General features: G+C 36.3%; 1 protein-coding gene across 21 annotated transcripts in view; it reads right to left on the bottom strand.

Moving 5' to 3' along the window:
• Positions 1-12,463, bottom strand: part of TCF12 (transcription factor 12) — a 304,994-nt gene that overhangs the window by 6,207 nt on the left and 286,324 nt on the right. For 16 of the 21 annotated variants that reach the window (XM_005309393.5, XM_065559476.1, XM_065559479.1 and 13 more), the window contains 3 exons: positions 5,512-5,626; positions 3,413-3,584; positions 2,096-2,328 (listed from right to left, as the gene is read on the bottom strand). In XM_005309393.5, the coding sequence (XP_005309450.1) occupies positions 2,096-2,328; positions 3,413-3,584; positions 5,512-5,626 (520 nt within the window). The remainder of the gene's footprint in view (positions 1-2,095; positions 2,329-3,412; positions 3,585-5,511; positions 5,627-12,463) is intronic. The other 5 variants (XM_042853875.2, XM_042853876.2, XM_042853881.2 and 2 more) reach the window with 1 other exon arrangement.

Genomic DNA, 12,463 nt, shown 5'->3' with positions numbered 1-12,463 from the left:
CCATTTAATAATATGCCAACCTGCAGACCCAGCACTGGAACCCTTATCACCTTGCTCCATACTTACTGACTCTACCACTTGAGCTACTTGAAGAACTCTGATGACTATCAGCTACAGAAATACCCTCTTGTTATTTATAATTAAAAATGTGACAGTTGCGGGCAGTGTGCACACATGGTGTCTATTCTGCTTCGGCAAAAATCTCCCAAGAGCAACAATGAGCAGGATCGGGCCCCAAATTGTTGAGAGCAAAATTTGTTAACAACTTTGCTTAAGTACAACCCTTTTTTTTCTAGAAATATAGCTGGTCTGTGAGTTTCAAGGAGGCTCACCTAAGCGGAAGCTTTGAGGGGTAATGGCAAACTATTATTTAGCTGCTGGGAGATAAAAATATATTAGGCCAAACTCAGAGTTTCAAAACAGTGTAGTTTTAATTTTAAAAGGGTGACCAGATGTCCTGATTTTACAGGGACAGTCCTGATTTTTGGGTCTTTTTCTTATACAGGATCCTATTACCCCTCCACCCCCATTCTGATTTTTCACACTTGCTGTCTGGTCACCCTAATTTTAAATTGACCTATAGCTCAAAAAATTGTATATAGAAATAATCTCTGTTGCCTTCATAGAAAATATAATGATTTTCCAAGCCAAAGTTGCAAAGGGGCTGAAACGGGACTTCATATTGAAAGCTGGCTGCAACCTTAATTCTAGAGACACTATTGCCTCGCCATAATAACTGTTCATCCAGTGTTCTCTGAAGGGAACTTAATTCCATTAAAAGCTGTATCAACAAAACTATGCCTAAAAGTAAGATGTCAAATGTTTGACACAAAGTACTTATGCTCAGTGTCATTATTCACGCTGTCACTTCTAACACATATTCTTTCAGTGATTGTTTTGATATACCATGCAAAATACCACTGAAGGTGAAAGTAAAAATGAGGTGTAAGTTGCCAATATAAGCTGCAGAATACACTGTCCTTTAGAGAGATGACACGCTAAGCAAACACGAATGTTGACATCGTCCACACCTGCAAGACATTTACACTCAGATTGGAAATGCATCCGATGAGAAATACAATAAAGGACAGTTGTTCAGCCAGCCCAAAGGGAGAAAAAATGAGAACGCTCACCCAATTCTCTTAGGCATCAACCTCACAAGGGAGACAGGTGGCTCAGATGTCTGTTTCATCATTTCTTTGACATAAATGTAAAAGGAGCTTAGACATTAAGGTCAACAGTAGCTCCATTAACATAGGAGAATGGAAGTGTTATCAAGGACTATGTTTATTTTTCAACATGACCTCTAGAAGCGGCATCTAAAGGATGCCACAGATGTGTATTTGTTGATAAGAATTAAGAAAAATGTACATTGCAGAGACAGAAGTAAAAGAAAAGCAAGTATGTTTCTCTAGTTGTTTTCCTTAAAGTCACATCAATTTACAAAGAACTCCTCATTTTCTCGCCTCCTTGTAGTGCATGTTATTTCCTTTTTTAAAAAAAAACACGTGAATTGTGAAAGACAAAGGAAAGGAGGACATGTGAAAAATAAATTATGGAATTAATTTTTTTTATATTTTCTTGTATAAAATATGCAATAAGTAGCTACACCATTACTCATAGTAATATATACTGTAATTTAAACTTAATTAAATCCAATCAAACTTACTTGCCTCTTATAGAAATGTGTAGGACTAACCTTAAATTACAGACCTTTTCTTTTTGCTAAAATTTCCATACTGTTAAATGAGCATATGTTGCAAATCAAAGCAGGACATTCCTCAATCTTTTCCTTAATGAGTCTACTCTGGATGCATAATGAGAGATGGCTAATTGCAAAGGAGCAAACACAGGATCAAAGGATCCTAAACCTATTTTATTTTGAACATTCCCTTGCTTTTCCCAAAGTATGTTAACATTTTTACATGAAGGCAAATATGTTTCTAATAAATTGTACATCTGGTTAGTTGCTGTGTATGTTAGAAGAAAAAATGCAAATGAAAAACATGATGCATGCAGTAAAGGGGACTGCAAACTGTTACATGAGTAAAACAACCCTCTAGCTGTTACAGCACAGTGCTGGTAGCCTACTAACCTCTGACTTGTTGCTCTAGACTGAGGATGACTGCCACAGCCTGGTGAAGAATAAGCAGTTTTGTTTGTGGTTTTTCACTCTTCAGGTGAAGCTGACACATACGGCCAAGTTCTTTAAATGCCTCATTAATATCTCGTACACGCAAGCGTTCTCTAGCGTTATTTGCCATTCTCCTCTCTTTCTCTCTTTCTATCTTCTGTTCTGGGTTTAAGTCTTCATCTTCATTAGTACTGCTGAAAAAAACCCCAGGGAAAATAAAAGTTTGATAGATATTTTGGAGGTCAGGATCCATTTTAACAACAGGTATAAACATCACAAGTGTGTCTGGCAAATGTCATGGCTAAAATATCCATGTTAGATCAGAATTCCTATTTGACTCGTTTTATGCTCGTATATCCATTTAACTGTGAAAGCATATAAATGGTCTCATCTGAAAAAGAAAAGTGATGATTTCAAATTGGCACATATACACAAGCAAACTGATACAAATATATATATTGCTGCTGCCATTCTTGCCACCTTCAGATTTCCCTGAAAATATGCATCTCATTGGCTTTTACGTAGCTAGTTCATACTGAATTAAGTAAAAATCATATGTACAGTGCCCATACATAGCACACTATTTCCAAGAATAATGTAGGAATACACTGCACCCTTGGCGAAGCAATGGTACATATAACAAACTTGCTGCCTACTCATTGGTTGGTGGACTTCCCAAATTCAGAGTTTCCCAACCATCATTTCAGGGATGCATAAAGCATCTGTAATAGATTTTGACGCTTTCCAACATCTCAACTGCATTCAAAAATCATACAAATAATTTTCAACTTAATAAATTCATACATTTATGAAAAATATGATTCTTTCCTATTAAACATTTATTTGTGCAGTTTTCAAAAACTTTCCCTTTTTTATCATCCATTGCAGATCTAGTGGAAGTTTTGCAGCTAAGGACTTCTTTATCACTCCACTCCAAATTGTGATAACTATATAGCTGCACACTGTAGAGAGGACTACGATTAACTTTAAAACTGTGTAAAAATAAGATTTCAAAATCTTCTGCTGATTCCTCTGTGCATTATTAAAATGCCAATGTGTAAAAATACCATGTTCTGCCTATTGATATATGCACATAAAGTCAACATTTTAAAACACAAGCTTATTAATATAGGACAAAAAGGAAGCTTTGAGACTGAATCTAAAGTTACCAATGGTTTACAAGCTCTCGCTGCTATTGGTAAGGACACAATATGCAAAACAGCCTGTGCTTTAAAAAGAAGCAGAGTAGAGTCCTTTGCTGGCATACCAAGATCATACCTCGTTCTTCCTCTAGATGAAACTTTAATATCCTTTTGGGAGGATTCATCATCTGATTTCATGTCATCAGATGAGGGAGGTTCGTGTATATTTTCATCCTTCTCCTTATGTTCTGACTTGATTTCTGCTGGACCTATGGCCACAGACTGGCTCTGCAAGCCACCTGACAATGCTGCAAACAAACACAGCTCAGTATAAATTATAGTCAGGAGAACAGCCCCCCTTCATGCTGGAAAATATTTTATAAGTGAATCGCAAGCGAGTTTCCACCTTGTTGTTTATTAAGACAGAGAAAGTGGGGTGGGGCAAGCTTTGGAGAGGCCTGGAGGTTAGGGTGTGAGGTTGCATGGTAAGGAAGGTGAGACAGGGATAGGCAAGGAGTGAGGGTGGAAGAGGACTGTAGGCGAGTGGAGAAGAAGGAGGTGGGCTAGGTCAGTGAGAGGAACTGAGCAGTGGCAGCATGGATATGAGAAGGGTTCAGGGACATACTGTACTTGACTATTGTGTTGGGGAGAAGGTAGCAATCAAAAGGAGTGGCTGTCATGCATATCTGGCAGTAACACTGTAACCTTTTGATCTACCTTACTAACAAGGCACATGAGCTCTCTCATGGAAGAGAACCATTAACCTCAGATAAATACACTCTTTGGAATTTATTAGACAAAACTAATTCGATAGTATAATTGGTAAAGTTTGACAAAAATATTTCATAAGTTTGTGATTATGTCTCTGAATTTGACCAAATTCACTACTGTTTGTTTTTAACTCTTAAGGTAAGATGTACCAACTTCAACTGTTACTGTATCATTTTCTCTGAAGAACCCTTGATTTTGGAATTCACTCCCCAACCTCTTGCTCAAAAGTAGCCTAAACTTGTGGACCTTCAGAGCATGTTGCAAGATCATTTACTTACTCTGGCTTTTGGGAAGGGTTGAGATGCTTGCAGGTGGCTGATGAATTTTTACTTTCCTATATTCAGAGGAACGGCTGGTAGATTTATGTTCATTCGGGGTTGATCCGGTTTCACTATCATGCTTTAATCTGAGTTTTGTATATTTAAGCTACAGGCAAGTGCCTAGAGCTTTCACATATCAGCACTCTAATTATAAACGGAAATGATTTACAGTACTGAACAAATCAGTTCTATCCACTGTTATGCATCAGTGTGTGGCTCTGGGAAGATTATTTAGTATTTAGTGAAAAATGTTTCCTAGGGAATACAATGACACAAGACATCTGATAGAGAATACTGGATTGCATTTCAGGAGTATTATTTGGCATACAATTTAGAGGTTTGGTGAACGCATACATCAGCATGCAAAAGCTTGGGTTAGGATTAAGGCAGCTTCCTGCAGAGGTAGAAGTATACATCAGCGGTTAGTGATAGAGCTGATGGTGCAAAAACAGTGGAAAAGAATGTAAGCAGTTATTGATCAAGACTCTTGTATCAGAGCTAGTCACAGCACAACTATTTGCAATCTAACAAGCAGAGCTGACAGAATAAAGAGGGCAGGACCGGATCTACATGATGCTTTTGAGCTCAATATAAACAGATATATTTAGTGCAGTAAGCGAATCCTGCACATTAAGTACGAAATGCAAACCCCAAACAGTGCAGGCATGCTGGTGCACGAATTGCCTTCTTTAAATGGCCTACTTTCCAAGCTAAGAATTGAGGCAGCCTCTCCACAGCAGTTTAAGGCTTTTTGTCTTTATTGGTCATGTGTTGAAATACAGGCTTGTTGTGTATTATAAAAATCACATGTGTCAGACTCGTCTGGCTGATTTACAAATGGCAACCAAGCGCTGCAAAGGAGTTCTAGCCAGTTCACTTCAGCTGGAAGAATGGTGGCTGTGATGTGAGGTCTCACATGGAATTTGGATCAGGGAGTGGCATGAAACAGGGTTATACCTGAATTCCTGTAAGAATCCAGAGCTTGGTGAAATTGGTAATCAATAGAAATTAAGTCATATGTCACAAATTACGTGCATCATCCGTCTTATCTACGTATTTATGCATATTTACCTAGATCTATAGCCTTCTTGTCCCTGGATTATTAAAAAACCTAATTTACCACTGAATAGTACAGTACAATTACCTCTGTAATTTTCTTGTGTTTTATGATTTAGTTCTGTGCTCTGAGCAGACACTGTACTGGGCAGGACTGAATGGTTGCTGTTGAGGCTGACACTTTCTTCCCGATGAGTTCCAGCCTAAAGCAAAGAAAAGCAAAACCGTTCCCATCACCAATTTAATCCAAGGAAATAATCCACACTGTAAATTTACACTCAACATTGATGTAAAATACAGGGTGTTTCTACAATAGAAAAACAACACCTGTAAGTATGTTGATAGAGTGTTAAAGCTTTTTTAAAAATCAAGAATTGTAGTCTAAAAATATTGTGAAATGAGACATTAATGTGGACATACTACTACATAAGGCAGATTTTCTTTCAGGTGAAATATTTGTAAACTGTTGCCTAGTCCTTTACATAGTATACAAAGTGTTCCAAAATGCCACACTTTGCATATCCAAGATTAGATCTACTGATGGATCAACTCATGTGAATAAAATTATGCACGTGCTTAAGTGTTTGCAGGATTGGGGCCTTGAGTTATGGGTCAGCAAAGGAAAGCTATAGCTGAAAAAGACGATATACTGGACTAAACCGGGGGTTCTCAAACTGGGGTCCGAACCCCTCTGGGGGTCGTGAGGTTATTATATGGGGGGTTGCGAGCTGTCAGCCTCCACCCCAAACCCTGCTTTTCCTCCAGCATTTATAATGGTGTTAAATATATAAAAATGTGTTTTTAATGTATGAGGGAGGGGGGTCGCACTCAGAGGCTTGCTATGTGAAAGGTCACCAGTACAAATGTTTGAGAACCACTGGACTAAACCACTGGATTACCCCATACTGAATTAGATAACTGTTCCAGGAAGTGACCAAAACCCGACTATAATTATACAACAGCCTAGCGAATTTTCAGAGTCATACCATGGAACAGGGATTTTTTTTTCCTGAGGCATAAGATTTGATTTCCATTGGATCTGCTTTAGTTTGCGTAGCTGTAAATTTTAACAGTCATAAAATTGTGTTCTTTAAATAAAGTCCTCCTGAATTAATGGTCTTGACCTCATGTGGCAGGGATTTTTTTAAATCAGCTAAATCCTTGTTCTTGTTTTATGAAATAAGATTAAAGAAGAATACAATCTATTTTCACAATACCTTTATTTTATATACCTCGATAAGTACTCTCATTCTCCTTCTTTCCAGGCAAATATGGTCATATCTATCAGTCACATTACAGTATGTGATCACATGAAAGAACACCAGTGTCTCTATCTTCATTGTCCCTCTCAGGACCTTTTCATTCTTACAATGAGGTGACTAAAAACTGACCCTACTTCTAACAGCTGTGGGCCTAAAGATGAGTAGTCTTAAAAAAATTAATTCAAGTTTTGCATGAATTTGGACTAATGATACTTAACACCTATGTACATGAATGAAGGATATACACATTTAGATTTAGCAAGCAAATTCATTAGAAAACTGCTAGCCAGTAAGGAAAACTCTTCATTGCTATCCATTTAAACACTTTTACCTTAAAAATGTACATTTAAAAAAAAATTATAAAGAGGAGATACTGAGAAATGCAACCTGAGTTTAAAATCATCTGGAAAACTGGTTTATTAAAGCTTCTAATTTCTTGACACACAAGCCTTGGGAAACATTTAGTTTTAAAACAAAAACCAAAATAATGCAATTAACTGTAAAAAAAAAACAAAAACTAAGAGGAAAAGACCAAGGATACTGTCATTATTTTATACTTACAAAAACTGGCTACAGATGAGGCTTTTTATTGCAACAGTAGCAAACATGTCAACTAGAAGATTAAGCCTTTAATTAAATAGGTTTATTGCCTGGAGTTACACATGAGAACCACTGTTTTTCAATAAATCCTTCAATCCTAGTAAACTGCTGAGCTTTGAATCCCTCTTGAGTAATTAATGCAGCTTTTACCTTTCATGTCTTAGTATGGGTTTTGCCCAGAGAGAGATAAATACCCTTATGCAAGTTTATCCTTTGTTTAATATACACTATTTTCTATGAGCTAACACACAGGAACAAGAAAGGAATTTAAAAAAAAAGTAAGCAAGCAAGCTAATACCAGGTCATTCTGGTCTGTTATTTGTATCTATTGTTTTGTATCCAATAATCCATCACACAAAGCAAGATAGCTTGGCACTATTTACAGTGTATTTTCTGAGAAGGTGCATTGTCTTTCGTGTGTACTAGTGTTTATTTATGAGAAAAGTTCTACTGGAGATACAGTCATCTCAGTCCTGCTCACACTGCAGCCAGTGCAAATTCTGTGATTGATTTCAGCGGGAGCATTGGCAGCCCCAGGCTCTGAAAATTCAGCCTACAATACAAAACAACCGTCTTCACAAAAAAAGAGAATGTGAAACTCATTCTTAAAAAAAAGTTTTTAATATAAGACTTTGCAATATAATGCCCTGAAGGTTTTGTGCTTTTTTCATTCTCCTGGTTATTCTTAATCCTAACACATGAGGGTGCTTTTATTCAAGCTACAGACATCAGATGTCTTCAGGGGCAAGTTAGCTCCAAAACCTATTTACAAAAAAAAATCTTCAAGCAATGTACAAACATAACAGCTGCCAGATTCTTGGCAACTTTAAAATCTAGGCATAATCTAAAAATGACAGAACAATAGATCAATTCTGACAAATTCAGAAAATAGATTGGAAATAAAAAAAGCTGAATCTAACACTACGTTTCAGTACCTGGTAATGTATGCTCACAAAACTGAAGCAAACAACTGAGGCTAATGAGCTTCGTAGAAAAAATTTACTTCAGGTATTTCATATTATTAAATTGACCAGCGCATCAAAAATGTGTTCATTTTGGTCTCAAGTATGTGATGTAAACTGAATGTATTGGACAAATTTTAAATCAAGATTGGATGTTCTTCTAAAAGATCTGCTCTAGGAATTATTTTGGGGAAGTTCTATGGCCTGTGCTATAAAGGAGGTCAGAGAAGATGAGCACAAGATGATCCTTTCTGGCCTTGAATAATCAACTGAATTAAAGTTAACAGTGAGAGATGACAGTTATACATAGTTGATTAAAACACAAGTTATCAAGAACAGTACAGGTAGGTGAACTTTAATTAACTTTAATTTAATTTAAAGATAGAGCCCCAAGCAGAAATGCTTTAGATCCAATATAACAGCTTAATTTTATAAATTGTACTCTGCTTCTCTCTCTCTCTCTCACGGCTTTCATATTAACCAGACAAATCACCCTCACACACCCAAACACTGGAATTCTAATTAAAGGACTGATCCTGGGAAGGTTTCAGTCAGAATCTCCTAAAAGGTGCCCAATGCCTTCAATTCCCACTGACTTCTATGCACGTAGTTCATCAAAAGGCTTGGACCCCCTTAAGGAGATGTGAAAAGCTTGCAGCCTCTTAACTTTATTTTGTAATTGAATCCTAACTCAAATGATTTCACCTTTTCATCCCATCAGCACTTTTAATGCTTTCTTTGGTTGCTGTATATGTGTGTTTTCCCTCTTTTTAGTAAACGAACATTGGGTATATTTTAAAAATAAACACTTCAAATACGGATCCTTTGTTAAGACTCTGCAGTTCCCCTAAGACTGTTTCAGTATTTTTTTTGCACTTCAGCTACAAACACCAGTTACAGAAATACATTTAAAATAGTATCTTTATAAGAAAAACAAAAGCATTTGCATTGCAGTGGAAGTATTTCCCTGTATTTACACATGTATCACAAAGCAAAAAAACAAAATCAACAAAAAACCCCACCATCCTGTTACATCACACTATAGCAGAATGGGACTTGTTTGAAGCACGCAATCTGGAATATTTCAGCATAATGAAGTTAGCAGAACTCTCTCTTTGTAACTTGATTCCTCTCACAAATGTTTCTCTTCTATTTCCTGGAAAATTTAACTTTCACAGTCACTGTTGTCCCTTTTAACCCTTGCTCACCATATTTCTCAAGCTTTTACTCTAATCTTTATACCACATTAGAATGGGACTGTCCACATGCACAACAGGTGTACAAACAGTTCTTTGTCTCAGTAGAGCGGCCTGCTCACTAAGGCCAGATAGGATGGCATTTTAATTGTTCGGCTCATTAGCATACAGCTGACAGCCTGCTATTTGAGTGAGGAGGGTTGATCCTCATGCAATACTTGTCTAATTTCAATAATTGTGAACCTTCTCTTCAGAATAAAAGTCAGACTCCAAAAAATGACATCATCTTGCCTTGTGGATTCTCCTTCTACATTGCTGTACTTACACTATGGCACTCATGGAGGGACTTGTTTGCATTTAGTTAGACCAATGGGTTTAGTTCTCATAACAGAAAAACGTTAAGTCTAATGAGTTGCTCCACAGTGAGAAGAATAAAACAATGGCAGAAAATGAAAAAACCTGCATATGAGTAAAGGTGAACTAATTCTAGATCTCATTCAGTCTAGCTGTTTAAACAATAGTGCATGGACTATTGATTATCTCAAGTACGTAATTTTAACCCACATCTTGATTATTTGTGCATCCTGAAGCAATTTTCCTAATGTAGTTTTTTGAAAGAGGTGCTCTATTATAATTAAGGTGGTGCCAGTATGTCCATTATAATGGATTTGCAGGATTTAATTTTTCAAACAAAAAAGGATTGTTCTGAACTTTAACTTAGAAGTTTTCATGTTTACTTTTAAGTAAATCTTAAAGATACTTCAATTTCTCTTTATATTCCATTTTTATGTATTGAAATCAATTGACCAAGACATGCTTTATGACTCTGTAGCTGAAAAACAGTTTCAGTTTTAGAAAAATCTGGGAAGCAATCAACCTAAAATGTAATACAAATATTTTAATATTTTTCAAAGTAGTTTAGGTATTTACCATGTGTGGTAGATGCATTACTTTTTTTTGTTATCTATACAAAGCACACAATCTACCACATATTTTCACTACATTGCAAACACAAAAGCTCCAAAGACATGCTGAAATCTACTGGGTAAATGGGGGTTTTAAAAATGCTCTTCAAAGTATTTACATGATATAGAGCAATTATTACAGTTTACTGAGTGAATAATATTTATTTTAAAATGTTTCTAAATACAGGCATACGTGGATAATCCATTCATAACATGTATGTAAACACTATTTAATCTAAAGTTTCTTATAGTCAAATTTTTAAAAAACGAGTTTGCAAACTGATTTGGATTAACCCAATATGATTTATGAATTTAAGTGGTGGGCTGTAGTAATCCTAAAGGGCCATGGAGAAAAGTAGATTTCTGCAGAGTATTTTTGATGATATAATTAATGAAAAAGTAGATGAAACATAACAAACTGTATTTTTTATCCTAAGTGGGGAAGATTTAGAATGATATATAGAGAAAGAAACCCATCTCTTGTTAAGTATAGTTTTGCTTCACATGCTTCACTCTAAATAATAAATTCAAACCATGAGGAGGCAGAACTCACAAAAGCTGGGAAACTGAGAATTAGTCTTCACCTACACAGATAGGCCAGAGAGTTGAGCTGGACAAAGTATCAGGGGGTAGCCGTGTTAGTCTGTATCCACAAAAACAAGGAGTCCGGTGGCACCTTAAAGACTAACAGATTTATTTGAGCATAAGCTTTCATGGGTAAAAATCCCATTTCTTCAGGTGCATGGGTTTTTTACCCACGAAAGCTTATGCCCCAATAAATCTGGACTAAATGGTTTTTGAACTACATGACCTGGTCAATTTGGCCACAACCAAGTTTAAACCATGCTGAGTGCAGTTGTTAAACTCAGCAGAGCACCTGATGGAGCTCAGGAGTCAAAATTCTACACTCAGGCCCAATTCCACAAGTTGTTCCATGTGAATATAGTCTCTATAGAGTTGCACTGACATCAATGGAGACCTGTTCAGGGACAGGGGTTGGTCTGGACAGAGCAGCTTGCAGGACTGGGGCCTTAAACTGTCCTTTGGTGAAGAGGTATTACAGCAGATATGGTACATCCTGCAAAGATCACCCACTCTTCGAAGATTCCTGTTGCACCTGGGAACAACAGAGTGATCTAAGAATTGATTTTCATCCTTAACTCAGTTTCCTGGCTTTTATCAATTCATGCTGTGCCCTTTCCATTTTATTACAGACCAGTAAACAGAAAACACACTAACTGGTTTGAATAAGAATCGAAGAAGTATTTCTTCCTGTTTACAAGGAAATATTACATGAAATAAAAAACAATCCACTGCAAAGGCCATATAATATTTGATGACTTTCAGTTATTAAAACATTTCCTTGAATAAAGACCACAGTAAGTGTAATGGACAGCCCTGCAAAATAGAAACCAAGGACATTCTGAGAGCAGGAAATGAAGCCAACTGGAGTTTTAAAATAAACCTGGCTCAAAAATTAAGCAAATGTTAAAATAAAACCATGTCTGGTTACACTAATTACATAAAAAGGAGTTAAATTACTCATTTCCTAGCTTCTTCTGCCAAGATCATCTTCTAGGGAAATTTAATTTATTATTATTATTAAAGAGCTAAAATGTCTTGTATTCAGATTTTGCAGAAGATGAGGTTTCATTTACTGCTAAATCCAGATGAACATAATTCTTTGGGTAGAGAAATACAGTCCAAATCATAAAAACCTTATCAATGTTGATTTCTTCCATTAAATATGCATTTTGTTGGCCGATAAAAGCTCATTATTTCCTTAATATAAGTTTTATGGAAGGTTCCTCCAAAAACATAACAAAGAGATAATTAGTTACTAAACAAGCGAACAAAGGCCCATCTCTTAAAACCCAGTACACACGTCACATAAAATTCTCTCTCTCTCATTAGAATTTTTCCTCCCGTTTGCTTGTGTAGATACCATTTAAAAAAAAAAAGAATGATAAAATAAATAAAGCTTTCCAAATGAACAGATTGTGGAATACTGCGTCTATGGCCTTCCTATGTATATGTATGGACCATGTACAGTTT

Source organism: Chrysemys picta, chromosome 10 (assembly GCF_011386835.1).
Source record: "Chrysemys picta bellii isolate R12L10 chromosome 10, ASM1138683v2, whole genome shotgun sequence".
Taxonomy (NCBI): Eukaryota; Metazoa; Chordata; order Testudines; family Emydidae; genus Chrysemys; species Chrysemys picta.
This window is presented reverse-complemented; position numbering and strand designations above follow the sequence as displayed.